Source organism: Malaclemys terrapin, chromosome 10 (genome assembly GCF_027887155.1).
Source record: "Malaclemys terrapin pileata isolate rMalTer1 chromosome 10, rMalTer1.hap1, whole genome shotgun sequence".
Classification (NCBI taxonomy): domain Eukaryota; kingdom Metazoa; phylum Chordata; order Testudines; family Emydidae; genus Malaclemys; species Malaclemys terrapin.
This window is the reverse complement of record NC_071514.1, coordinates 60,436,990-60,464,554: the sequence shown is the minus strand read 5'-3', so window position 1 is coordinate 60,464,554 and position 27,565 is coordinate 60,436,990. Positions and strand designations below refer to the sequence as shown.

General features: G+C 40.3%; 1 protein-coding gene across 30 annotated transcripts in view; it reads right to left on the bottom strand.

Moving 5' to 3' along the window:
• RBFOX1 (RNA binding fox-1 homolog 1) overlaps nt 1-27,565 on the bottom strand; it is a 2,469,250-nt gene that overhangs the window by 179,795 nt on the left and 2,261,890 nt on the right. For 26 of the 30 annotated variants that reach the window (XM_054041251.1, XM_054041252.1, XM_054041257.1 and 23 more), the window contains one exon: nt 20,172-20,414. In XM_054041251.1, the coding sequence (XP_053897226.1) occupies nt 20,172-20,414 (243 nt within the window). Of the gene's footprint in view, nt 1-20,171; nt 20,415-25,576; nt 25,745-27,565 lie in introns of those variants that run through there. The other 4 variants (XM_054041275.1, XM_054041281.1, XM_054041280.1 and 1 more) reach the window with 3 other exon arrangements.

Genomic DNA, 27,565 nt, shown 5'->3' with positions numbered 1-27,565 from the left:
CCCCATAATTAGCACAAAAAAGCTTGGATCTCCCTGTATAGCTGGGTGATCATGACTGCATTACATTCTTGTGCTGGCACATGTTTTCAAATCAAATATTTAGATACTATTCAGAAGCAGCTGGAACTTATATGAATCCTTATTAAATTAAATAGCAGTTGACACCTTCTGATGCACCTTCCACAACAATAGCAAAAAGACAGCATAGATAAAACCTGCTTTTCCTCTTCCTCATACCCAATAGGTATATATTACTATTTTAAGAAGATCAAAGAGAAAAGAAAAAGACTAAAAAAATGTTCATTATAACCGAAAATGAAAACATACAAGAACACAGACTTCCCATGCTCACCTTTCAAAGGGCAAGGCTCATTGTGAGGCAGTACCATTCAATGGTTTAGCATCTTCCAATCTATTTGATTGTGCCATTCGGTCAGTAGGGAAAATTAAATTGCCCTCAATAGCAAGCAGTTCCTCAGACTTGTTCTTCCATTGTCAGAGTTTTGTATATTGTGCTCTGGGTGCCTGCTATTCGTGGTTTACCTCATGTTAGAGGCTGAGCTCATGGGACAAGGTCTGGAGAGTTGAGGGCCTCCTGAAGTCTCTCCTCTCTGTCTTCAGGTGAGGCATTTTTGCTGAAGAATTTTCAGTGGGATAGTATGGAGGCCAATTTAGTTAACACAATATAAAGCTGTAGCCTGTTGCTTTAGGCAAAGAACTGTGTTCTTCTTGGCACTCAGTAGTATCAGTAACAAATGTTTTCTTTTATAGTTTTGCCAAAGGTTTAAGAGCTTACAGTAAAGCACTTTATAAGGAGAATACATTTTGTACCTCATCTGTGTCTTTGGTGTCCCATCCAGTAGAAGGGATATTAAATGATTAGGCAAGAAAACTCAGGATTACTTCTCAATAAACAGGTGATTGTTGTACTGTAATAGATATACTAGAAATTTGGCTAATGTTGCGGGTTTACAGGCACAAAAAGCATAAAAATTGAAGCAGCAAAGAACAGTTACTAACCTCCCATAACTGTTGTTCTTTGAGATGTGTTGCTCATATCCATTCCAATGTAGGTGTGTGCTCGCCCCGAGCACCAGCGCCAGAAAGTTTTTCCCTCAGTGGTATCCGTCAGGTCGCCTCTGGTGCCCCCTGGAGTTGCACCCTCATAGTGCTGGTATAGAGGGCCCCGCCATCCCGCTGCCCGCTCAGTTCCTTCTTGCCAGCTAACTCCAACAGTGAGGAAGATTGGGGGGGCAGAGGTTGGAATGGACATGAGCAACACGTCTTGAAGAACAACAGGTACGGGAAGTTAGTAACGTTTTTTTCTTCTTTTTTTGCTTGCTCATGTCCATTCCAATGGGAGTACTTGCTCATGTCCATTCCAATGCAGATGACTCCCAAGCAGTTGTGCAGGTAGAGGGTTCGGAGTTCAGAAGCACGCTGATTGTAGCATCACTCAGCCAAACCCACCTCATCTCTAGCTTGCTGGGTGATGGCACAATGTGATGTGGACTGACAACCACGTTGCTGCTCTACAGATGTCCTGAATTGGAACCAGTGAATTGGAACTGAGTGATTAGTGATAATGGAGGCCACAACTGGTCCACAAACATAGGAGAAAACAGATCCATACAGTGTCCTGATATATTGTCCCCGAGTGTCCCATCAAAAGGTCTGTTTAGACCCTGTCAAGTGTCTCAGAGGGACAGTCATTGGGGCAGACAAGGATTGGTATGGAGGCCTCCTCTTGTAGCCTCTGTTCCTTCTCCTGCTGTACTCCTGTCTGTGCTGTGGTGGATAAAAGAGGGCAATTGGTTGGGGGCTTGTAGTGCTTTGTGTTGGGGCTGGCATATGCAGCCTCAGGGATTTAAGTGTGGCTCTAGGGTCCTTTAAGATACGCAGTTTCAAGTCTGCTCCAAAAAGAGTGCTTTGCCTTCAAACGGAAGGTCCTGAATGGTCTGCTGGACCTCATAGGGCAACCCCGAAGATTGAAGACACAAGCTTCACCTCATGACCACCGCAGAAGCAATGGAGTCTGCTGCGTTCAGTGCTGCCTGGAGAGATGCCTTGGTCACTAATTTCCCTCCTCCATTAGGGCCGAGAACTCACTCTGGACTCCTGCAGCAAGAGCTCCCTGAATTTCACCATTGTACTCCAGGAGTTGAAATCATACCAGCCCAGGAGCGCTTGATGATCCTCAGCAGAAGGCTGCCTGTGGAGTAGACCTTTCTGCCAAAAACCTCAACCTTTTTGACATCTTTAGCCTGGGGAATCATCCCCTCATGTCCCTGTCTCTCCCTTTTGTTCACCGTTGAAACAACCAGCGAGCCTGGGGTGGGAGGGAGTGTACAAAAATTCATACCCCTTGGAAGGACAAAGTACTTCTCCATCCTCTTAGCAGTAAGTTGGAGGGGTGCAGGAGTCTGCCATAGAGCATTTATAGGCTCCAGGATGGCATCGTTCAATGGCAGGGCCACCCGCAATGGCCCTAAGGCCGCTAAAATATCAACTAGGGTGTGGGAGGATTTGGAGATCTCTTCTGCCTAGATACCCAGTTTCTGGGCTATCCTGCTCAGGAGCTCCTGGTGCACCCTGTAATCGTCTTGTTTGGGGCGCCATAGTTGTTCGGTATTGGGTATGGCACCAGGGACCGATCCCCATTCTGACAGAGATGGCAGGGAGCTCTTGACACCAATATACTGGAGTAGGACCTTCTGGACTGGGGGTCCTGGATTGGCTGGAAAGCCCAGGGATTCAGAATGGCCACTGCAGTGGCATTTGCCATTGTGCTGGCAGTAGTGTGCCTCAGTTCATGTCAGCCATAGGGTGCCACCAATTAGAGCAGTGTCTGCTCCTGCGTGAGGCACAGGACTCCACTTCCAAACTGGAGTCTGAGGAGTCACTTCTCGGAGAGCAGAGCAGAGTGGTACCCACTGGTGCCAGAGAATGGTGCCAGGAGGGAGGAGATTGGCGCTACTACCCTGCGCCATCCTGGCTGGCTTGCTCTTCAACAGTACCTGTTTTGGTGCCACAGCGGTCCTTGTTTCTGGTGCTGCTACTGTTAATTCCCGAATGACCGGCTAGGTGGCACAGGAAGGGAGAGAAGGTCCCTTGCTGCCTCAAACACCTCCAGTGTTGATGGCAGTGCCACAGCTGTCAAATCCTGGTGGCTCTTCCTGGGCGGGGAGTCCAATGATATCAGATCCAAAAGCCCCCTTCCTGGGGCCAGAGTCAACAGTACCATTCGCCCTGCTGGCATCTACGAGCAGCCTGGCATGGGTTGCACCCTATCAGCGTCTCTATTGCCCAAAGACCTTGGGGTTGGAGAATGCCCCCGATTGGTCATTCTCTGCTTTTTCCTTGGCACTGGCGATAGGGAGTGGTGCTGAGAGTCCTGTGCCGGAGTTGACTTCCTTGGCATCGGAGATGCATGTCGGTGCTGGGAGTCCCTGGACGTCAGCGCGGAATCCATCCTCGGTGCTGGGGAAGAGGAACGGCGCTGTGCTTTCCTCAGAGACTTCTCTGGGGTACTTCTCACAGAAGTCAAAGTGCTCGTGCTGAGTCCCATGACTCAGCTGCGAAGGGGGATGGATTGCTGCCTCCAGAGGAGGAACTTAAGTCTGGTGTCCCTGTTCCTTTTTCTTCTGGATCTGAAGCCCCTGCAGATCCTGCACCGCTCTCGCACATGTGTCTCTCCCAGACACTTAAGGCAGCTAAGCTAGCGTGTGGGTCACTAACCGGCATTGATTTGTGGCATGACGCACATTGTTTGAACCCTTGGGACCGAGGCATACCTTGGTGCCCAGGGAAGGGATAGCCTGCTGAGCGGGGTTCACTACTGATTACACTACTACTAATTAACTAACTAAACTTAAATCTACAGCGGGGTGGGCAAACTATGCCCCACGGGCCACATCCAGCCCGCCAGCCGATTTAATTCGGCCCTTCGCTCCCATGCTTGCCCCACTCCCACGCTCCAGCCAAAGAGCGGGGTCAATGGCCGCTCTGTGCACGTGCCGCAGTTCCACCCAGCTCCCGGAAGCAGCGGCATGTCCCCCCTCCGGCTCCTATGTTTACGGGCAGCCAGGGAGCTCCGTGCACTGCCCCCACAGCTCCCATTGGCTGGGAACTGTGGTCAATGGGAGCTGGAGGTGCGACGCCTGCGGACGGGGCAGCGCAGAGAGCTGCCTGGCTGCACCTCCACGTAGGAGCTGGATGGGGTACATGCTGCTGCTTCCGGGAGCTGCCTGAGGTAAGCGCCACCCGGAGCCTGCATCCCTGAGCTCCTCCCGCACCCCGTCCCCCTGCCCCAGCCCTGATCCTCCTCCCAGCCTCCAAACCCCTCAGTCCCAGCCCAGAGCACCCTCCTGTACCCCAAACCCCTCATACCCAGCCCCTACTCCAGGCCGGAGCCCCCTCCTGCACCCTGAACTCCTCATTTCTGGCCCCACCCCAGAGCCCACATCTCCAACCAGAGCCCTCACCCCCTCCCCCTGCCCTGATTTCCCTCTCACCCTCCAAACCCCTTGTCCCAGCCTGGAGCACCCTCCTGAACCCCAAATCCCTCATCCCCAGGCCCCCCAGAGCCCACACCCCCAGCCAGAGCCCTCACCCCCTCCAAGGCCCCAACCCCAATTTCGTGAGCATTCATGGCCCACCATACAATTTCCATACCCAGATGTGGCCCTCGGGCCAAAAAGTTTGTCCACCCCTGCTCTGCAGGTAACCAGTCACAATTTTACAGAACCAGTCCACTGAGAGAAGGTGCTTGCAGAAGTGTAAGAGTGAAAAGAAGTTCTAGCAACTGTCACGGGCAGTAAGAAGGAACTGAAGGGGTAGAGGGACCCTAGATACCAGTTCTATGAGGGCAAGACTCCAGGGGGCACTAGAACCAACCCGATGGATGCCACTGAGGGAAAAGCTTTCTGGCGGCAGTGCTCGGGGCGAGCAGACACCTACATTGGAGTGGACATGAGCAAGCACTCAAAGAATAATCTTTATATGATTATGATTACAACTATATGAGATGTACTAGGTAAATGCAATGAGTCAAATGCTGGTTTTAGCATGAGGCCTAAGTTAGTGGGGAATCTCCACAGAATCTTGGGGAAAAAATCCTCCTTTCACTCTGCAGAGCTACTTTATACCTGCTACAGCAACCTTAGGGCTTCAGCATCCCTTATGTGGTGGGGGATGAAAATGGCTGTAGTTGTGCAACCAACTCCTGCCCTGACCTGCTCTCAAAATGTTGTAAGTGCCGGGGAGCACAGCTCTATGCCACCTCGGGATGATAGCTTAGAATCTTAGCCTACTCCTCCATTCAGTTTTTCTTTAGTTAGGACCACAGGTAGCAACAGAGGAGTGGACAAGATTTGCCCCAATGTCTGTATAATCCACTGGTGATTGTATTATACAGAGGATATGAGCTGTTATAGCCCCCATCTACAGAAGCTTCGTTCTTTAGCTCAAGCTGTAGCAGTTCACTCTTTCAGCTGTAGAGCCCCCTGGTTCAACCCCCAGTGTACCAGCAAAGAAGATGGCCATCACATCTGTAAATACTATTGTGGGGTAAGTGCATGTTCCTTTCTGAAGACGACCAAAGCTATATTAGACCAAAAAGAAATTGCCATGTAACTTGCACGCTCAGAGACAGAAAAAAAAATCCCAACAATGTATAAATTGGATTTATAAGAGGTTAGGGGGAGAAACCTAAAGGGAATAACTATGATTGCAGGTTCATGGAAAAGGAGGGTACAGGAAAGAGAATTAAAGAAAATATATGGGAAATCAAGAGACACAGGGGACAATTCAAGAGGTAGGAAGATACATAAAAGGAAATAAAGGAGCATGGTGACAGAAAAAAACAGAAATGAAACAAAATGACACAGTGAAATAAAAGTGCAGCTCTGCAGAAAACCAAAACCAAAACAAAACAAAAAAAGTGAGAAAGAGAAAGGAAAGGCAGTGACTGAAAGGGAAAAATATGCACAAAGCCTATGACAGAATAACAGAATAGAGGCATCGTATGTATGTAGTTCTTTTAAAATGTATGGGGGAGGATCATATTTATATCTCCTTAAAACACATTTCTGATGAGTTAAAGAAATGCAATGTATTTACCATGTAACAACATGGTAACCACAGTGTAACTAAGTATTCAGCATTGATCATGTAAGCAAAAAAGCACCTATTATATATAGCTATGCCTCATACCATGATTGCCAAGGTCAAGATACCCTTTTATCACCTTTTGTGGAGCTAATGACTCTATTCTATATTGTCCAATTAAACGGGTTTTATAAACAAAAAAACAGAAGAGGGCTTTTTCTTTCCCCTTGAGAGAAGAACAATGCACACTTTTTGGCAGAAGTAGCCTATTTAAATGTGTATTTTAATAAACTAGTTATTGCATGTGTAAAATATTAAATTGTTTTAAACAGGGACTAGCAACCATATGAAACTTTAAAGCTGATGGTAAAGAAGAGGGCAAGTGTGGGCAGACTCAGGGCAGTGATAGTAAAATCAATTTCAGAAGTGCTGCTTTAAAAATAATTAAATATGTTACTGTATCTGTATTATGACTGTATTATATTGACTAATACCATTCTTTTTTGTACACAAAGGAATACAAAAATGGGTAATAAATTACTAAAGAACACTCTCCTTTCAGCTCTGTTTATATCCACATTAAACACTGTAATTATAAATCCACTGGAGGATTAGAATCATTAATGCACTTGTCCCCCTTCCCTCCTACACTCTATAAAAGGTAACTAATCTGTAATTACAGAACCAGCTACACATGGTTTCATTACTAAGGGCCAGATCCTATTGTCAGGGAGATTGGATGGATCTCCTGGTTATATGCGGATCTTCAAATGAGAGCAGGGAAGCAGAAACCTACCCCAGTCCTCCTCCGCCTGCAGCACAGATCTCAACATGCAGACCAGGCTTTCCATATCAACACTATTTAAATACACTATTAATCCTCAGCTAATAGCAAGAGTCATATCTAGAGGAAGATTAAGCATGTGCTGCTAGTTTAAAGGCACTTTGTTTCAGCAGCCATACACAGAACACCCCTTTACTTATCTCTCCACCTGGAATTTCTAAAAACGGTCACCCAAGCATTTTCAGAACTGCTGATCACTCTCAGCTCCCAATAAGTTTTCAAATAATGCCACATATCACAAAAAAGCCAAATACTATGCAACATCTTTACTGGACCTCCCTTCCCTTACTCCCCAATCTAGTTCAGTACCAAACGAAACTACAGCATCTAGTTGGCACTAGAACACATGCCAGTGAAATGACGAGTTTGTTCTTTACCTACTTTTGTCTGTGACATCACCTAGGATCTGCCATATCATTGCTAAACTGTGGCCTATAACACACTGCTGGAAACTTGTGGGTGGATCTATTCCTGAGGTCAGCCAGGAAGTGCCTTTGTGTCAACTGACTTTTGCCTTACTAGTATTGATGGAGAGGTAAAGTAAAATGGTTGAATTAAGTGACTCTCCCTAGCTGATCACAGGAAAGGACATGTCAGCCAAGGAATAACAGTAAGTGAGCCATACATAGGTTAGACATATAAATAGTGCTATAAAAGGAAATGAGAAAGAGAAAGGGAAAGAACGCGAGAGAGAGCATGTGTGTGTGTCTCTCTCTCTCTCACACACACAGAGACCTATTAGAGAACCACCAATGTCAGCAGCTCTTGTCAGGCCTGACATACTCAGTTCAGCTAACACACTTTTATCATAATCTCTCTCTAAAAGGGGTCATGTACGGTATCATATACAAAGTGATAACATGCTGGTTCTGAAAATCATTGTATGATGTATGTACAATAGATATAGATATGTGCTGCAAATGTGTTCTTAACATGTATTTGGCAAGCAGTTCCTAAGCCATGCCTGTTCCAGACAAAGGAATGTGGTTCCACCTAACTGAATCTGTCTCCAATATAAATTAGGCAAGGTATGGCTAAATGCAAAGAAAAGCACATTTATATGCAAGGTAAACAGAGCGATCAGGAGAGCAAGTGGGGAAAGATGACTATATAATCTCGATAGGGGATGGAGACTGCATCCCAAGGAGGCCCTCCTTCTTCTTGAAGCAAGGTCAATGAATTTTATGGCATCTACCTCCCAGCGGGAGAGAGAAGCTAGGCCTGGGCTTACTTTTCAAAGAACATATTACAAAGGTTTACTGGGCTATAAAGACAGGATCTGAACGTCAAGCGATTAGCAACTGAATCAACTGATTGTATACAATATTACAGTATTATAGAAGCGTATACAGTGAGGTCTTTGATGAAAGCCTGTGACACATTAGTAATTAATATAATTGTGAAATGTGTGCATTAACATTACATGAGGAATTGTGATACTCACTGATATTATACTTTAACATCTGTGACCAAACACAGGGAAAAACAGGTTCTCTCCCACACAGGAGGGAAGGTAGCAATCTACCTGTCTCCCATGTAATTTAAGCATTATGGAATCAAAATGATGGAAGCCTCATTTATGTATGAATCAGAAGAAGGATGGGAAATCAACAGGAAGGGAAGATCAGCAGGAGGCCCTCCTGTCTCTTGTAACAGGGTCAATGAACTTTTGAAGATTGAAGCAGAAATATAAAGCTATTTTGGTATCCATCATTTGGGGGATACAAGGAGCCAGAGCTCTTGGAATCACAGAACATTGGATCGTTCAACCAAGGGGGATGAAGTATAGGTGAGAAACCTAATTTGCTGAAATTAAGTTTTAGTTTTAGAAGCATATTTTTACTTTTGTTTGCTTGTAACCCTTTGTCTTTATTCCTTATGCTTGGTATCACTTAATTCTATGTCCTTTTGTTATAATAGCCTGTTTTATTTTTACTAGTCACTAATTCAGTGCTGTGACCGAAGTAAGTGTATTTGTCAAAAAACGGTTAAATTAATGAGCTGCTGTGTATTATCTCTTTAAAGGAGCAACAATCTTAACTTATGTGAATATTCACTATGTGGGCTGGACGCTACAGTGAGACATCTTTGGGGAACTCGGGAGCTGGGGTCACACCGGTTTACCTGGCAGATAAGGTTTGGACTGGCAGAGTTTGTTGGCAAGGCAGACAAGCTAGTGTGTCAGACAGCTGTCACCCACCTTAACACTCACCTGCTAAGACTGAGAGGGATAACATGTGAACACTCAATTCTGGGAACCTCAGCAGATTGTCATGGGGGAAAGGATGAAAAAGGAGGGGACAGACAGCTGTTGTGGTGGAGAGAAATTGAAGGTGTAACGAAGTGAAAAGGCATTTTAAAAAATGCTATGTGGGAAAAAAAAGTTGTAACATATCATAAGATGAGTCACTAAACCAACCTTTTCCCCACCCATCTGTAGCCATGTAGAGGAGTAACCGCAGTTTGCTGTGCAACCCTGGGCAAGGGATTTCAAGTTAACAGAAATCAAGCATAAAGAGCTGGGATGGAGAAGAGGTCATCTTTAAGAAATCGTTATCTCCCCAGCTTTTCGCTACAGGTCTGTTAGGTTTCATTTAATTATTGCTCCCTTGACTTACTGACCTTTCTGTTGAATGGTTGGCCTCTCACATAGCAAGGATTTGGGATGTTCCAGGGTTTACTTGGCCTAAAAGGCCACATATATTATCCTCTGAATCCAGCCATTACACAAAGCACTATTGCTTCTCAGATTACATTGCAACTGTAAGTGTTGCCATGAAAAATTGTCCACTTCTGATAAAATTGCAAACAAACGGCTACCACTTGCATGACAATTATGGGGGGAGAAGCATCATTAGCTGAGTCTCGTGGGCTATTCCTATATACAGTGAAAATGGGAGTTAATTTTCACTTCCCACCCAAAAAAAAAGATAAGGATCAATTTTAATTAATGTTATACTGTGAAGAAGAGATGCAGAAGGTCAAATACAATTTAAGTAGTAATTAGCTATTTCACTGTAACAAAGTCCCCTTTGAAATCTGTGCTTTGTTTATTCAGCAGAATATAGTACTCAAATGTTTTTCTTGAGACATCAGAACCCTACACATGGCAAAGCATTTGGATGCCACAGATACTTAGACTGCAGAGAGAAGAAAAAGTCAGTGAAATGGGAAAAGAATTGGGAATGAGTAGAGGACAATACAAGGAGCAAAACGATTTGAAATCAAGTATTGTTAACTCTTTCACTACTGAGCCAGGGAACTGCCTGAAATGGTTTAATTGTTTGATTTTATTTGGGAGAGCAGAAAAGATTCTGTGTTGACAAGGGAAGAGGGAGTCAAAAATAACTTTTTCAGGATGAGGAGGTGTTAGTAACTATGTCCCTGACTGATAGGCAAAAAGAGTTAGCTTAACATGATTGAAAAGTCCTCATAACATAACATTTTTTAGATCATTTTGAGCTGGTAATGCCAACCAGCACACTGATCTAAAAGTTTCACCTGCATCATAACGAGGGCTTTCCAATCATGTTAAGCTAATTTGATTGAGATAACACAATTAAAGGAAGCAGCCTCTTTGTCCATCGAGACATAGTATAATCGATAAAGCCAGCCCCTCACTTATTTTGGGCATTAGCATCACTAATGCGGTACTGTCAACCACAAACATTAAAAAAAATCAGAAGTTTGACTTTAAAACTCACAATATTTTAAGAATTATAAATCTGGGGTCTTTTTATTCATCTTCTGGTTTTAAGCACATTTTCAATCTTTTTTCCACACCATAAGTGGTAGACATTTACTGAGAGTGAGTGGATAAAACCAGAGACTTGTGTAATCAAAGTGATACAGAAGTTTGGGCACTAAGAGGATACTAAATATGGTGAGGCTTGTGATAATATCACAAAAGCTGATAACAATGCTGCTATATAGCTGCTTGCTGGTCCCCAAAAATCCACTGACAGATGACAAATCAAAGTGCTGAGTAGAGGCAAAGCCAAATCACTATTTCAGCAGGCCCAGCAAAGAATGGGTATTGCAATTCTGGGCAACTGCACCTATATTCTGCTTCTGTGGTTCAGCAAGGGCACCCACTCTGTCTTCCAGTGCCCCACTCATCACCTTTCTTGTGCAGACACAGCTTTCTCTCTCTCTCTTGGCCGGGGTATTTCCAGACTGCCCAGTACCCTGGCTACACTGTGAATACTCCAACAAGACAAACTGCCTAAACAGGCCTATTTTGCCATCTCCTCAGAGACTATAAACAGTATAATTGCCACAGTGAAGTTACCAGACAGCCCATTTATTCTTAAAATTAATGCATTACAGAGAAAACCTAGTATAAAATATAAGTACCTACATGCATACTAATTTTCTTACCAGAGATCATCCTCTGACTCCAACAAGGGGTCTGGCAGGTGAACAGTCATTCAAACCCCACCAAGGGGGTTTTCTGTGGTCACAAGTTCATAACAGCTGTTAGCTCAGACCAATCTCATCCATGAACCCGAGAGTCACCCTTTTATACAGTTTGGGCCTCTGATCCTGTCCTTGTATAACAGGTGATCAGTAGACAGTGGGTTTCTCCTTGATGTAGGTAATTTGCATTCTCCTCCTCCCAGGTATTTCCTAGGGAACCCACTCAACTAAAAGTTCCATCTTTTCTGGCCCATTGTTTTGAGAGACCTCTGAAACTCATAACATTTCACATGATTGACATTACTTCTGACACCCCTTAAGGAACAATCCCACAATAATGCATAAATATTAGCATCTTTAATACAATGAACTCCTAAGATACTGAAACTTAATTCAATAAGGTTTGTCCAGGATATGGCAGGAAACTGTCATATCTGTCACAATGGAATCCTCTGACTAGAGAATATAGGAAAAGGTCTAAGGCTGCATGGGGTTGTGGAAGGTACAGTCAATTTAAAGCCTTTCTTTGGCTTTTACAATTACCAGTGAGATGTTAAAAGTATTATACATTTTGGTTCACTAAGAGCTTGATCCTGACTTCCTGACACAGGCAAAATCTCCAGTGGCACCACAGAGATTTTTGCCTGCATAAAAACTTCAGAGTGAGTCCCAAAAGGGCAGGGAGGTTTTTTTTGTTTTTGTTTTTTTTAAAGTCTGCTGTTGTCAAACTTGCGAGGATGTAATTGTACAACATGTGCTGACACATCCAGTCCTACAAGTGAGTGAGATATTACTGCTATTCTTTAGCGTAAGCAAGGAAATATACATGAGGGCTTAGTTACAAAGTTTACATACAGTATTCTCAGCAAGGAAGCTCCTCAGAGGTAATAAATAGTATGATCCCAAGCTATTACAGTGGCTTCCAATACTAGCATGATATTATGTTATCCATTTGTGATGGCAGTTTTGATCTCTCTACTGTTCCGTACGTGCGGATTTTGACTACCTTGCTTGCCTTTTTGGGTGAAAAATGCTTGGAGGGTTGAAACAGGCATGCTTCTGAATATTTTGTTTAAGATGAGGTTGGGAGTGGATAGAATACATAATATGATTCAACCAGCCTACCCTGCTGGTACAAAAGCCAGTGTCAGCAAGATATGATTTAGATGAAATAAACATTGTCGTAACATCTCTCGAAGTATTATTATGTATCCAGAATGCTATTGGCTAAGGTGTCTGGATATGGACAACAAAATGTGGAATTGATATAGCAATGCGAAAATGATATTTTGCCTAAACTTAGCATACATTGATAGTAGACATAAAATAATTCAATACATTTTTCAATCACTGGGAAATCAGATCTATAAGATGCAGCTTCATTCTAGAAGCCCACGTGTTCACATATCATGTAGAATTATTTTTCCCCATAGGGAAGCACAGTCCTCTGAATAGCCCTTTTTGGAGAAGCAATAGACAGTTACCTTCTGCTCCATGTGACTTCCAAATAGAGAGAAAGCAAATGTGAGCCACTATTGTCTTACTTTTAATTCTGTCCATTTGAAGTCCACAAGAAGGGGCATGAACTCAGAACCTATGTTCAAGATCTGCTGCCAATAAAATAGTGGGCTAGCATCAGAAGCACAAGCAGAATATCCATTCAGTGAAAAGTTGGTCCAACCTCAAACTACAAATATACTCTTGTAGCTCAGAGGAAAGCACTGGGTGACTTCTAAAAAGCTACCTGTCCTTTCCTTCTTCTAATGGCCTTTTAATGCAGTCAGCCCCAAGAATAATGCATACAGGCAAAGCTGCAAACTGAAGAAATAGATTACAGGCTCAATTTTCCCTTAATATCTCTTCTTCCATGACACTCTGGTCCACTGTAAGAATATAAAAAATCTGCCTCACAGAGGTACCAATGGGCACCCCCAACTCAAGCAGCAGATTGCTTTCTGGTGAATAGGGAATGGAGCCTCCCAGGAAGGGAGATGAGATGGAAGCTCTCCGGAGATGAACAGACAAAGAAGAAGCAAACAACCTGTTCCCTCCCCCCCCCCCCGAAGAAATAAAACACCCCACAGAAAAAACAGAGCATAGTGGTACCAATCTACCTATTTAATTAGTTCATTTATCTGTATTTAGCTAAAGCAATACCACAGAAGGTTTATGTTGCCCATAATTTTTAAAAACACAATATGAAACCCTCCACCAAACCAACACACCATAGATCCCTGACATTTCTGCTGCCACAAATCAGCAAAACATACTGTACATTAAATCACTCTCTCCACCTCTCACGTTCTCCCCAAAAGATCCTTAGTTTTCCCAAAATCCTGCTCTAACAGATAGGCTTTGCAATGTGCCTGGAAGATCAACAAGTCTGGACTATTTAAGACAAAGCGGGGGAACGAAACCTCTAAAGTTTGGAAACAACTGATCCAGACAGATCTCTGAGCATAGCACAAACCTTACTAACTGAAGTTACAGACTATATGAATTGCTTCACCCACCAATAAAATACAGCTACCTCTAGAGTGAAACAGGGTAAGTGTAACAGCAAACATCACTATACAGTACATCAGTTTAGGTCAGAAGGGAAAAATACCATATCCAACTGAAAAGCAGGAATTTAGGTAGCCAAAAATGCAATTACCTAAGTTGAAATCCGGCCACAGCTCTGAGGTTAATGTTCTCTCTCTTGTGAAAAGTGCCATGTCATCTTTAATGATCACAGGAGGTCAGGACCTCTGTATTACATCTCATCTGAAAACTCCAACAACACAGTATCCCCTAATACCATGCTGAGTATTGATTCTGAGAACTGGTGCAGAGGGAAGAGTGCCATGTACTGAATCACCAACACTTCCTGAAGCACCTTCATTTTCCCTAGAGGTCTCCTATCTAAGTACAGATCTGATCAAACGCTGCTTAGCTTGTGAAATCTGATGAGATCACAGCCCAAGGTAAAATGGTTGTAGAATGACACCTTGGTTTCACTAATGCAGAAGCAAATTAATTTTGTAGCACTGTGTTTCTCTTTCTCTCTCGCTCTCACACACACACGATAAAAAAAAAAATCTTCATGCTTACCTGGCTATGGTACATATTTCTACTGAGACATTCCATATATTTAGAATAGGAAATATTGCAGAACTCCAGTCAACATAACACATTTAAGTAGCAAATGATTTTATGCTGTCCAATGTATCACACAGGCAGAATTAGATACAGATTATGTCCTTAGATAACTACCACCGAAGTCAATCCAAGCCATGCAAATGAACCCACGAGCAGTTTGGCCCAACAAATATGACCTGTAGAGTGAGAGTCACCTCTCCAAGAATAGAACTTGTTTGCCCATATAAACAAAGCAAAAAATATGGATTGGGTGGCTAACTTGAGCCTCCACCAGCATCGCAACATCCGCACTACTCTTTTTAACATGCTTACATGAGCTGTAGTTGACCTGGCCTGGGAGGCTTGCTCCAAGCTGAAGTGTACATATGCACTCTGGTAGCTGTCTTCCTCTGGTTGAGCTGCAGCCTTTTATCCCAGCTGTGGTTAATCAGGCAGTTAGTCACAGCTAGTCAGGTAAATGACCCATCTATTAACCCCTTCCTGGCTGCTACAGCGTGGGGTCTATACACCCCATCATATGGGAAAACACACTTTTTGGCCCAATCCTGTGACCCTTAGTCCCATGAGTATGCCCACTGAAGCCAATGGGACTATGCTCAGTTAGTAAGGACCATTTGCATGAATGATCACTGCAAGATTAGGCTCCCTGAAATGAGTTAAACTTCTGAATTACAAAGTGGAAATTCAAGCAAGAAGCCAGGAAGACCTGACTGGCCCCTGCTTAGGAATGTGTCTCTGCAAAATTTGCTAATTTTCTCTTGCTCAGTAAACTATTATTTCTTTGCTAACAAGGAATCTGAGAGGAGAACCAAGAGGGATTTCCACTGTGCTAAGCCTTACTGGCAACCAGAAAAAAAAAATACATAAACTCCTCAGAATTATAACTATGTTTAAGGAAAACAGCATCCCTGTCTGACAAGGCAGGTCTGATCAATTCATCAACAAGGACAATTTCAAAGCTGCCAAAACTAGTTTAGGAGTCTGCTAGAAAGTCAGGAGCAACCAGTGAAGGAAAATCACCAATGCATTACCATGTGGGTTCTGTGACTGAAACTCCAAGAGGGCAAAAGTATAAGGAGGTGGGGCACAATATTTAGGAACTAAAAAATGCAGGAGCGGGGGAGAGAAGAAAAGGCTCCATTAACGTAAAACTCATGGCAAAAGATGACTGTATTTTTATAAAAGAAAAAACACATTTATGCTCTGAGTGTAGTATTTGTCTGAATCTAAACGATGCAGGAAATGTTACACATCTCCTAAGGCAGGAGGTACTGATATCCTCCACCTTGTGTAGTCACTTCCACCATTCTGGCTTGGTAGCATTTTATACTCACTTTGTAACTAGTGTAAATGACTCCACAAGGCACCAGTAAATAAGGCCCCTAGAGTTTATTCATTAATGGACCAATCCTTCAAACATACTGTTGCACTAGTGCTTAGAATCACGTATATGGAAATTTCAAACCTGGAGTAAAGTTGATGGGTGAAATCCTGGCCCATTTAAGTCAATAGGAGTGTTGCCACTGACTTAAATGGGGCCAGGATTTTACCCAATTTTCTGATAAAATGACCCAAAAGAAATGTCACTGTCTTACACCAAATACTAACAATATTAACATTGTTATACTTGGGGCTGTACAAGACACAAAGTGAAGCCATCCCCAGCCCCAAAGGTTGAGACTCTGGTCGACAAAAAGAGAGAAGCTTTGATACACTGAGAAAGCCACAGGGACAATTAGTTTAGAGAGCATGTTTTTAAGTTTGGTATGGATCATTTCTTGCAAGGGTGATAGAAGGCATTTCTTTTCAGCATTTTCAAAAATCCCCACGGAATCTTTCTGATATTTTATGAACATTGTTTTCAGTTGTAATATTCATTTTTCATTACACTAACATAATTCTTTTACTTTACAGTTGGATCCACAGCCTTAAATACACACAGTTGTGCATATTGATTAGAATTATTACACGCATTTCAAATGCTTGCTTCTCTCCAAAAGCTGTTTTACTAAACCTCCCATTTTTATCCAGCTAGAACTCCTTTGTGAATAGCCAGCCTAGACAGTTTTTCAAAAATGTCTCATGTCACATTGCACGTTACACAACTGAACATCTGAGAGCTACCTACAAATATCTGAAAGCTACCAACCAAACACTCCAGTGGACAAACCAGATTGCTCCTGAAATTTAGAAAGTCCGGAAATTCACTACCCCAACAACATTTTGCTGGTAGCTAAGGCATCTTTTCCTTCAGATGTGAACATCACTTTGAGTTACAATGATGACATAGTAGTATTAATTTGTAATGTTACATTTTCTGATTAAAAACAACATGTACTATTAGACACCAATCCGCAAAGTGATGCATACAGGTGGATCCTAAAGCCCTCACAAACCCCACTGAATTCACTGGGGTTCTGCCTGGGTGCAACGTTCCATCTGCATGTATCTTTTTGCATGATGTTTATGCGGTGTTCACAAATATGATGGAAAGCCATAAAGTGCTAACAATTTATAAGGTAGATCATAACAGTTTATAGAAGCTGATACCCATAATGAATTTGAACAAAAGATTGGAAATTTGTGGGAGATTTTTAGCAGTTAAGTAATGATGAGGCTCAGTTGAATAGTGGAGACCCTTAGAGAATTCACCTTTAATCTTTATTTGTACTATATCAAGTATAAAATGCCATATGTTGTCAATTGATTACAGTTTTGACTTTGTCTGCAAATTGTTGGATGATATTGTTTTTACTGGTTTCTAAATTAAATCCGAATTACATAAAAAAGATAGTGTAGGCAACAAACCATCTTAGATATGGCTTACATTTCCAAATACATCTTTTCTATCTCAAATTTCTAAGATCCTAAGTAAGTGCAACAAGACAATTCACATTAAATAGCATATGTATTAAGTATTAAATAGGGCCAGATTTGCCACCCTTAAAAAGTAACAATGATTACAATATAAATAAGTTCATCTTTCTCCATGGAGGTATTGTGCCAACAACTTTCACTGTTACATTACATTTTAGACAAGGATTTCAGAAAAAATGAGGTAGCTCTTCAAAAAGATTAAGTCAAAGGCAAGGAAATTAAAATATTTACCCTCAATAAAGTGGAAACTGGAAATTAGCAGGACTAAGAAGACTAGGAAAAACAGATAGAAATGTTATTTCTTTTATGTCTTCGGCTATTATTGTGTCGGAAGGAGGAAACTTGCAAAGGAATAACTGCATCTGCTGGAACACCATGGATTCAAGGGAGTAATTGAGGAAGACAAGGCCATTGAAGACAAACTAAATGATTTCTTTTCATCACTCTTTTCCACAGAGGACATTGAGGAAATACCTACTCCAGTTCTGTGCTCTTTCCTACTAAAAACAATGAGATTGTCAGACTGAGTTGATAATAAATGAGGCAGTCAAACACACTTAAAAAGCAACAGGTCACCAGAGGTGAAATCTTGGCCCCACTGATGTCAATGGGAGTTTTTCCAGGGACTTCAATACAGCCAGGATTTCATCCTAGGATTGACTGGTATAAATCCAGGAATTCCAAAGAAACGAACATGAAGGGACTGAGCTGGGTGTCATTGTGATCAGCCCAACGTGTAGTAGTGATCAAAACAACAAACAAAATGGTATGCTATTTAATGAATGGGATCGAAATAACATAAGACATTATACTAGAACATGAACAGCTTAGTGAAGAAGTAAATAAAAGGTCACGTTACAGAGGTATATAGATTAATTAATGGACTAGAGAAAGTAAATAGGATGTTCCTAGTTAATTTTTCCCATAATATAAGAACAAGCAGGCATTTAATGAAATTCAATGCTACCCAATTTAAAACTATAACAGGAAACATTCATTATACAAGCCCTAAAACTGGAATTAAGTATCACAATACCTTTGAGTCCAGAGGTTTAGTATGATTCCCAAAATAACTAGACATTAATGAGAATATCCACAGGTATAATAAACAGGACAAAAACTTTTTTGTTAGGAAAGGATATAGCTCCTAATACTCTGGGCCACAAGGTGGCTTCTTATTGAGGAGATTGGGAAGAAAGTTCTCATATGAGTAGGTTTTCATAATTGTCCATGACACTGTATTTTCTATCTTCCAGAGAAGCATCTAATATTGGTTAATGTCAGAAAGAATACAGCAGTGAACTAGGTAGACCACTGGTCTGCTGTGTTATGGCAAGTCCTCTGTTCCTGTTCATAGTGTATAGAATGTATTATACACTGTGCATTCTCATTCTAAATGGTATTATTTTTCATTCTCACTTATATTTATGTAATAGTAGAAGTAACATGGCAAGGTGCTTAAATACCCCCAGAACAATCCATTGATTGGTCACTGCGTAATGCTTGGAGGCATACAGGAAGGGCATCAGTTGCACATTTTTAGAGCATATCTGCTGGATGATGCACAGAGAAGCATTTGTTTTAATTTCTGAGTGAGACATTTTCTCATCTTCCTACAACCAGGGGAAGTGTAGCAGCATCAGCTATTATGGAAGGATAAAATGTTTCGAGACAAATAGTTAAAGGAACTGTGCCCTTCACAAAAAAATGCGGTGGAAAAAACCCAAGCCTTCTATCTCAGATTCAAGGGACAGTCCTCAAACCAGGACCTTAATAAACCAATGTTATAATGTTTAGTTTTCAGCCAATATTTTCAAAAGTGAATAGTGATTTTGAGAGTCACAGTTTTTGGTTGTTCGACTTGGGAGACACTTTTAAAGTGTCTGATTTTCAGAGGGTGGGAGCTCAGCATCAAATATTGGTCACTCCTTTACTTAGATCCCTTACACACTTATATATTAGTTTTTAAAAAAAGTTGTCAAGACAGACAGAAACTTGATTCCCTTTTTTAGTTCTTAATATTTCCACAAATAGACACCAATTTTTATGAAACTATTCACAATTTAAAATTGTTCTATGGAGGTTTTATGTTAAGATCTAAACCTAACATTTATTTGCATACTATTACTTGGAATAGTCACGATTTGTAATTTGCTGTTCGCACCCACTGGGCGGATAAGTCACATGGTGTTGTTTCAGTTCCATTATTTGATGATTTCCAAACCCACAGAAAGCTTTCAAGATGGCTGCACAAGTACTTCTGTTGCAGATACTCATGATGATTATTCATATTTGCACAAATATTTGCAACACTATCCCTTTTCCGAAAATTCTTGAGAATAAAGTTTTATTCAAATAAACCTTTGTGAAAAGTGAATAAGGGGTCATGAATATCAGCAAAACAAATTCACTGTTTTCCTTCAAATGAATGTTGTGCCCAGCTCTAAACAGGTTAAATCATATACAACCATTTAAATATTTGTTCTTCGTATATAATTTTGCATGTTTGGATATTCAAAAAGGAAAAGAATTTTGAAAACAAGTGCCACCAGATACTACTCCACCCACTGGCTTGATGAGAGGCACCACAAGTGGAAGAATAATACCCTCAAAGTTCAAAGAAAAAAGACTGAACCTATTTTGGACCCTATATTGTTTTGAATAACCATAAATAAAATTCAAGTTTACAACCATTAAATGCAACATAAGAAAGAGCTTTATCAGTATACGTTTTTGTAACTTGAGATATACATCTTCAAAAATATAAGAAACCTGAACTTACTGTGGCTGTGCCGGAGACAGTTTGTGCATTTGTGTCAGCTGCACTCTGTTCAGTGTGTGTCTGAGCAGGAGGGTACATGTTTAACGTGTGCTCTGGAACTGTGGTCTGGCCTGTGTAGTCTGGAGCTGGATGGGGGTGTGGGGCTGTATATTCTGCCGGGATCCCATTCTGAGGTGGAGCGAACTGAGCTGAGGCATAAGGCTGCGCCATTGTGTCAGGAGGTGCTGTAGCTTCCTGATTACCCTGTAAAGTAAAGAAAAAAAAGGCAGAGTCAGAAAAAATGATTTAGAAAGTAAAGAGGATATTCTCCAAGATTTCTAAATGGATGTTTGTTTCCCCTGGAGAGTGTATCCCATCTGATTTAATTCCCTCCTCTGCCACGCCCTATTACAATCCTGCCTTTAGAGAAGCACGTGTAGTTTTCTATGTGGGCCTCTTTAAAATTTGATTGTTAACACCAGGTAAGAATACATGAACTGAAACCCCTAGTGTATATGCAGTCAAAGGAACAGATACTTTAGCTAAAACATTAAATGTTGCCAATGTGTTTTTACTAAAACCAGCAGTTAAGAAGGAAAAGTTATAGTAAATAATTCCACTTATTCCAAAAGTCACAAAACACTGATGGCATTGAAAGAGGCTCGGTATATTTATCACATAGTGCATTCTTTCTCATGGTTTTCTAGATTTCTGAAAAGATGCAGCCAACCTAAAATCCAAATGAGAGTTTGAAAATAGATGATCCACTGTGCTCACAGTTTTAAATATTTGTACTAAAATGCTGCTCTCTCAGATGTTCATCACTATTTTAATGTGTAATCTTTTAAGTAAACGTTCATCCTTTCAGCTGTAGAGCACAAATGCAATGTGATGATTAGATTCAAGCTTAGAATCACAAAATAAAAAATATGGGACTAGAAATACATCAGTTTAAAATCCATTTGAGAAAAAATATTAAAAATACTTTACCCTGTAATGTGTCAGAAAATTTAGATGCAAGAGCTTAAAATGCCTTATCATTTTGCTAGTAATAATTTAACATTTATGTATTAAAATAAACCTTTAAAATTAAAAGACCAAATGGAAGCGTCTATAATTTGTATAGACAGTTAGATCTAGTTTTAGCTTTGATATAATTCTGCTGTGGCAAACAGATGCCAAAAATGTTAACGTATCACAGGTATTTAACGTAAATGTCTGCAACATTCTCTGGCTAAATGGACTGACCATAATGAATACATTATGACATTGAAAAAAAATTCTTCTTACAAAACGTGTTTGTGAATTTATTTAAGGTATGCCTAAATCATGATGCTACAGATAACAGTGTCAGGGGACACCAGTACCTCTGCAGTATCGGCAGAGAAAGGAATTGAGGATGGCTATACATATTCCAAAGACTCATCTCAATTTCAGGGACAGAACCAAAAAGTGTTGTTCTGAGTCCAACTAAATGTTTTGTTTAACCCCAAACAACGACCCCATCCTTTCTTTTTTTATTCCATCTTCGGGTGCTTTCTTTTACTCTTTTGATTTAGTATTTTAAATTAGCTCAATTGCTCAACCAAACACCATTTCAAAACAAAAAGTTGAAATATTTGGTTTCAAAATTAACTTTCAACTTTTTTTTGCTTTTGCTTTTAAAATTTTGTTGCCTCAAAAAATGTATTTTCTGGTTAATTTACTACTCATTGAAAAAATTTCACCCAGCTCCAAAAAAATGCCCACTGAACCTCTGTCAATGAGGTCCAAGAGGAAAAATTATTTCCTGATACCAAAAAAGTGATTGGTAAGGCAGCATCCTAAAAAACCCAGCTCCTATGCTATAATTAAGAGGAGGGAAAGAGAACAGCTAACAGGTGCAAGAGGCATTTGAAAACCCTAAGAGAGTGTAAATAAGTGGAGGAGGGGACACGCCAATTGATTAGCTCCAACCCGCCAGGTCCTGCCAAAGAGAAGACAAAGGGACCCGCGGAAGGGAGGGACCAGCCCCTGACTTGTCCAGCATGAGCTCTGCCCCGTCAAGACACTGTGATGTCTGGTCAAGATCATCCTCATTCCCCATTGAATGTGCAAAAGTAGGGAGGGAAGGAAGGATTATGAAGTATTCAGCCACATTCCACCAAACATGCTCACGCACGTGCACACGCATTTTTTGTTTTCATTAATCCTTGCACCTGCTGGCTTCAGCAAAGGCCATGGCTAATACTGAAATACAGAGGTAATATTGTGGAATTTCACATCTAGGAAGATTTCCAACCAGTTTCAGCTAATTCAAATAAGCATCTAAATACAGATGTGATTATTTGAACAGAACAGGAACTTAGAACTTTGAGGATTCACTAACCTGTATATTACAACAGCCCTTGGTTACATATTACAGGAGAAAAAATGCATTTTTCCTAACTATATGGCAATATGCTGTAGTGAATTAAGCCTGGGACACTAGGAGTCTGAAACTCCTGAATGTGAATCCCATATCTTCAACTAATTTAGTGGGTCCCCCTTGGGCAAATCATTTATACTTTCTGCCTCACTTTATCATCTTTAAAATGGAAACAACAATATTTACATTCTACACTGCACTGTGTTGTGAGATTATTTCATGATTGTACTGTGCTTTGAAAGTGTAAAATAATGGTATTGTTAGTATTACAAGCCAAGATGAAAAGTTAAGTATTTTTACACTAAAACTTGCAACAATTTAAGTTTAAAACTTGGAAAAATACCTTGTACATTTGATTTAGCAGGAATATATCTACTTATTCAGGGTTTTTTTTAAATAAAATTAAAAACTCATTTTTTTATTTCTTTACCTAATACTCCCTAATTATTATGAAAAATATTGATTGTACATGGCCAAAATGCACACTAAAGAAAGTATGCACACTAAAACTGGGCAATGATTGGGTTCCTTCATGTGTCTTCACAGGTAATTAGCCATTAGTGTGAATTTTTGTATTTGTTGAAAGTTCTATGTTTAAACTGTAAACATCAAATACTTTAGGACAGACTTTAGTGATAGGAACCAGGGAGCATGGAAGCAACAGCAAAAAAAATTTCTTCTACCTACTAAATTGCTTTGACTGTATTGCTTTGAAGCACAGTAGCTGGTCATTCCTGGTCCATAAGTTATTCCTTCATGTCGGTTGTTAGACATGGCATTACAGTCAGCAGATATTAAAAAAAGAACAATAATGGCAACAAAGGGACCAACAGCTAATGTTCAGATGCTTTTGATCTACTAAAGGTTTTTATACTACCTTGAGTTCTAAAACAGATGTTGCTAAGACCCCCACTGTTTCTCATTAACACTGACAGCAGTTCCATGAGACCCTAATTAATATCTGTACCATTCACACTTAGTGCTAATTACAGCTAATATTTAATTAAGAGCACTGAGCTTTTATATGATTTCTTACCAGCACCTTCAAACATTTCACTTCAGTACTGCCATAAAATGGCATACGTACAATGAAACGTCAGGCACCTTAACACTGATGAGAGTCTTCTAGCTCAGTCATTAGATTTGCTAAACTGAGGTTTTGATTCCCTTATTAAAGTGGCACCAGGCAAAAGTAAGGACATAGTGAAGCGTCAGCATATAAATAAATAACCCCTATGTATTCAGGGAGAAGTGGAAACTTGGCATGCCAGGTATCAGCCCAGGTGTTATTCTTTCATTGAACTTATTTTTGTTTTAATTAAAAATATATATAGTTGTCCACTGTAAGATAAAGAAATTATATGTGTGAGTGTGTATGTACATATACACATACTGTTGTAAGCCAGGAATTTATTATTATGAAGATCATGATAATAATGCTGAGAATTTCTGATTTTAAAAGCAGCTACTGCATATGCCACAAGTGCAGGTTATTTAGTTTTAAAATTTAGTCTAAATAATCTCTACATTCTGGATCCATAATGAGCATATGCATATTCAAAGCACATAACATTACCATAATGCATTAGCATGTCCCATATGATTAAACATATTCTATAATATTAAGATACTAACATAGAAATTGGTTACTGTTTAAGACGTGAATTCATATTAAGTTTAATACAGTGGAAACTAACAGATCCCTGCTTATACTGTTGTGAAATCTTGACTACACAAAACTGATCTAAATTTGAATGGGTCTTTGTGAATCTTAACTTTGTGAAGTTATCTTCTACCCCACGGCATTTTAACAGGGTATTTTAAAATGACATTTTAATGATAGTATTGAAAACAAAATGAAACTGAAAAATGGAATCTACTAAGTTATTTTAAAGGTATGAAATGTTCCTTAAAGTGACAGGAAACTCCATTCTTAATTTAGACCATGAACTTAGGCACTGGAGCAGCCTCAAAACAGTGGGTGACAGTACACAGGCAATGTGGAACTCTAACTAGGCACAAGAGGATAGACTGAAGTTATAGTTTCAGACTTAACTCTGAATCTCTTTACTTTTATATAAGTTTAAATGACCCCTTAATGTTCATTTTTGTGTGTGGTTTAATAAAGTAGTAGTTGGCAGCTGAAAGAAGAACAAAGGAAGGCAGACAGTCAGGCTCTGCTAAATGTTTTGGCCTGAAATCTAATGAAAACCACATTTCAGCTCCAAAATATGCTTTACGTGGCAGTGTATAAAATCCAGTTTATTGCTTTCTGCTTAAATGCTGAGCTATACCAGAACAAAAAAGGGCCTTAGTATGATATAGGCAAGTGAAGGCTTTCTAAAATCCCATAGATTATTATACTTAAAACAGAAAAGATCAGAATTTTAAAACATTCCTATTGAGAATCTCAAATCTCCACATTCTTTTTCAGCACTATCTCTTCTGTTCTGAAAGGCTTTTATAATTAAAAAATGCATGAAAAGTGTCAAAACATAATAAAGCAAGCTTGTCATGTTTATACACAAAAGACAGAGCAAAGAAAATATTACTTATTCCGTGTTCCTTTTTAAACACACACTCACAACATAAAACTGTATTTATTCACTAAAAACCTTTAAGGTTGCCCACATTTTAAAGTCTAACTAACGGTTTACTGTTTGTTTTATTCTATTTTAGTTTTATTGTGTTCTGTTTCTTTGGCAAGAGATATTTCACATTCAGAGAAAGCCTCTCATACTGTAGTTAAATGAGCCAAACTGCATCATATCCTCAGGGCATGGAAACAAAGAAGAAAAATGCAAAATTACTCTGTAAACCTGCTGGTTATAAGAACGGCTCAGTTAGACATATCAAGCACAGCAGACACACATAATCACTGCTGTAGCTCGCCTGGCAGAATGACTTAAGCAACAAAATATGTATTAGAGGAGGCTTGCATGCAGTGGTACAGTTGAATAAAAGAAATGCCCTTGCTTGACTAAAATCAGAGTTTCAAGTGAAAATAAAGTGAAAATACCTGCTGTACCATCCTGCTCTCTTTATCCTCCATAAACTTAGCAGCTGCTCTAGTCCCAGGCCATGCAGCATCTGCCCAAAGCAAGCATCAATTATGGATGAGGGCGTGTGAGCTATGTAATGTGTGTATGAGTGTGGATGATAGGGGTGTTGAAGGAGGGGGAGCTAATGCAAGCCTTACTGACCTCCCACTCAACATCTGACTGCTCCCAAAACCTAATCCAGATGGGACTCTTTCAGTTTGCTAGGCCTCGCCCCATCAATCACAGCAGGCCACTCCTCTGTCTCCTGCTACTAGTTATAGAGTGCACCACTGAGCAGATGATTACACACAGAAGAAGAAAAAACACAGCTTGACTACATTAATAGCTGTTTAAAAAACATTAGAAATGCTACTTTGTAAGTTGCCATAAGCTGAACATTTTCATTTTTAAAATAAAATGATTGTATTCTCAGTTATGGAAAACCCTAAACCTCCTAAACCTGTTCTTTTGACAACTGCAGTTTACAGGAGAGAGAGAGTGAGAGTTTAATCTTTCCTACAATTTGAAAAGTTAACAGCAATAAAATTTGTTTTTTTAAGTTGCTAAGTACTCATAGCAAACTTAGGCAATAAAAAAATTGTCTATTTTACATTAAATTTACTTTACCCTTTCTTTATAATTGAAATTGTTTTGCCATCTTTATTTTGTGATATTCCTCTTGCCCACCAAGGGAAATATTTCAGAAATGCTTCCAAGCTTTACTTTTGTGCGGCAGCTTAAGCAAGCTAATGCTTCACTATTAAAGGAACTTGTCTAGATCCTCTAGAGGTAGTCTCAGAAATGATTAAATTTCTAATTAAAATCACATAACAGAGAAGAAGGCTAAGACAACACAAAGAGCCCCAAAGAATTCAACTTTACTGCCAATCTGTCATGGGCTGTCACCGGATTCAAGAAGTTAGAGGCAGGATTGAAATACAACAGGTGAGTTTTTATTTACAAATGTCCCAAATTCCCAGAAAAAAAATCTGGATAAACCGCATTAACTGTATCGTTAAACTTACATTCCAACTCAAATACACTGGGTTTCTTTAACAATGCAGGATAATTCTTATAGATTTGCTCCTAGCACTTCCTAGTTAAGGATAATAAAAACAGCTGCTTCAGGTTTTTCCACAGGGAATCAGACATCCAGCCTCATTGGACGAATTGACTAACTCTGCAAGCTTTCTCTCTTGATGTTTAATAATCTGACTGGGCCACTTGACTTGGACCATTTGACTTTTCAACCAAATTCAGACACAGAAAATTCTGTAACTTCCTCCCATTCTTGGAAAGGTAACTGCAAAGCCAGTTCTGCCTCATATTTCACTTAAAAACAAACTCTTTCCCAAGTAAGGGTGTTCCCAAAAGGAAAGAATGAAAGGGGGAAAAGAACAGTTTTTCTTGGACAGAATCAGAAAGAGAGAGGAAAAAAAAGAAAAGAGCAGGGAGTAGCTCAGGGATTTGTATTATTTCCTTGGGTGATGGTAGGATGTCTTTTCTCCACCAAACAACCTCATGCACAAGAGACAAATATGTTCCCAGTGTCCTCTTCATATGCACCATATTGCACCCTGATAAAAGCCTGAATCCCAGCTACCAATATATGTCCAATTAGTAAATGAATTAGTGCCACTGCTCAGGACCATTTTATTAGCACAACCATCTTTTTTGTGTGTACTGGGTATGGCCATATGGCAATGGTCAACAGCAAACAGGGATTATTTTTCCAGGACGCAGTACCAGAGATTCAGTTGTTCTCTCCCTTGAGTGGCACCTTTATGTTACTTGTGGTTTTGTATGTTTTTCTTTTAGATATGCTTTTCAGCTAAAAAGTATGGTATGTACCTCTCTCCAATTTGGCTATGTTAAACTCAATGACCCACCTCAACGTTAAGGGTGCTTGGGAAATCAGAGTGGAATAGAAATCTGAAGCATTATATAATCTCTAAAAGTATATTTTA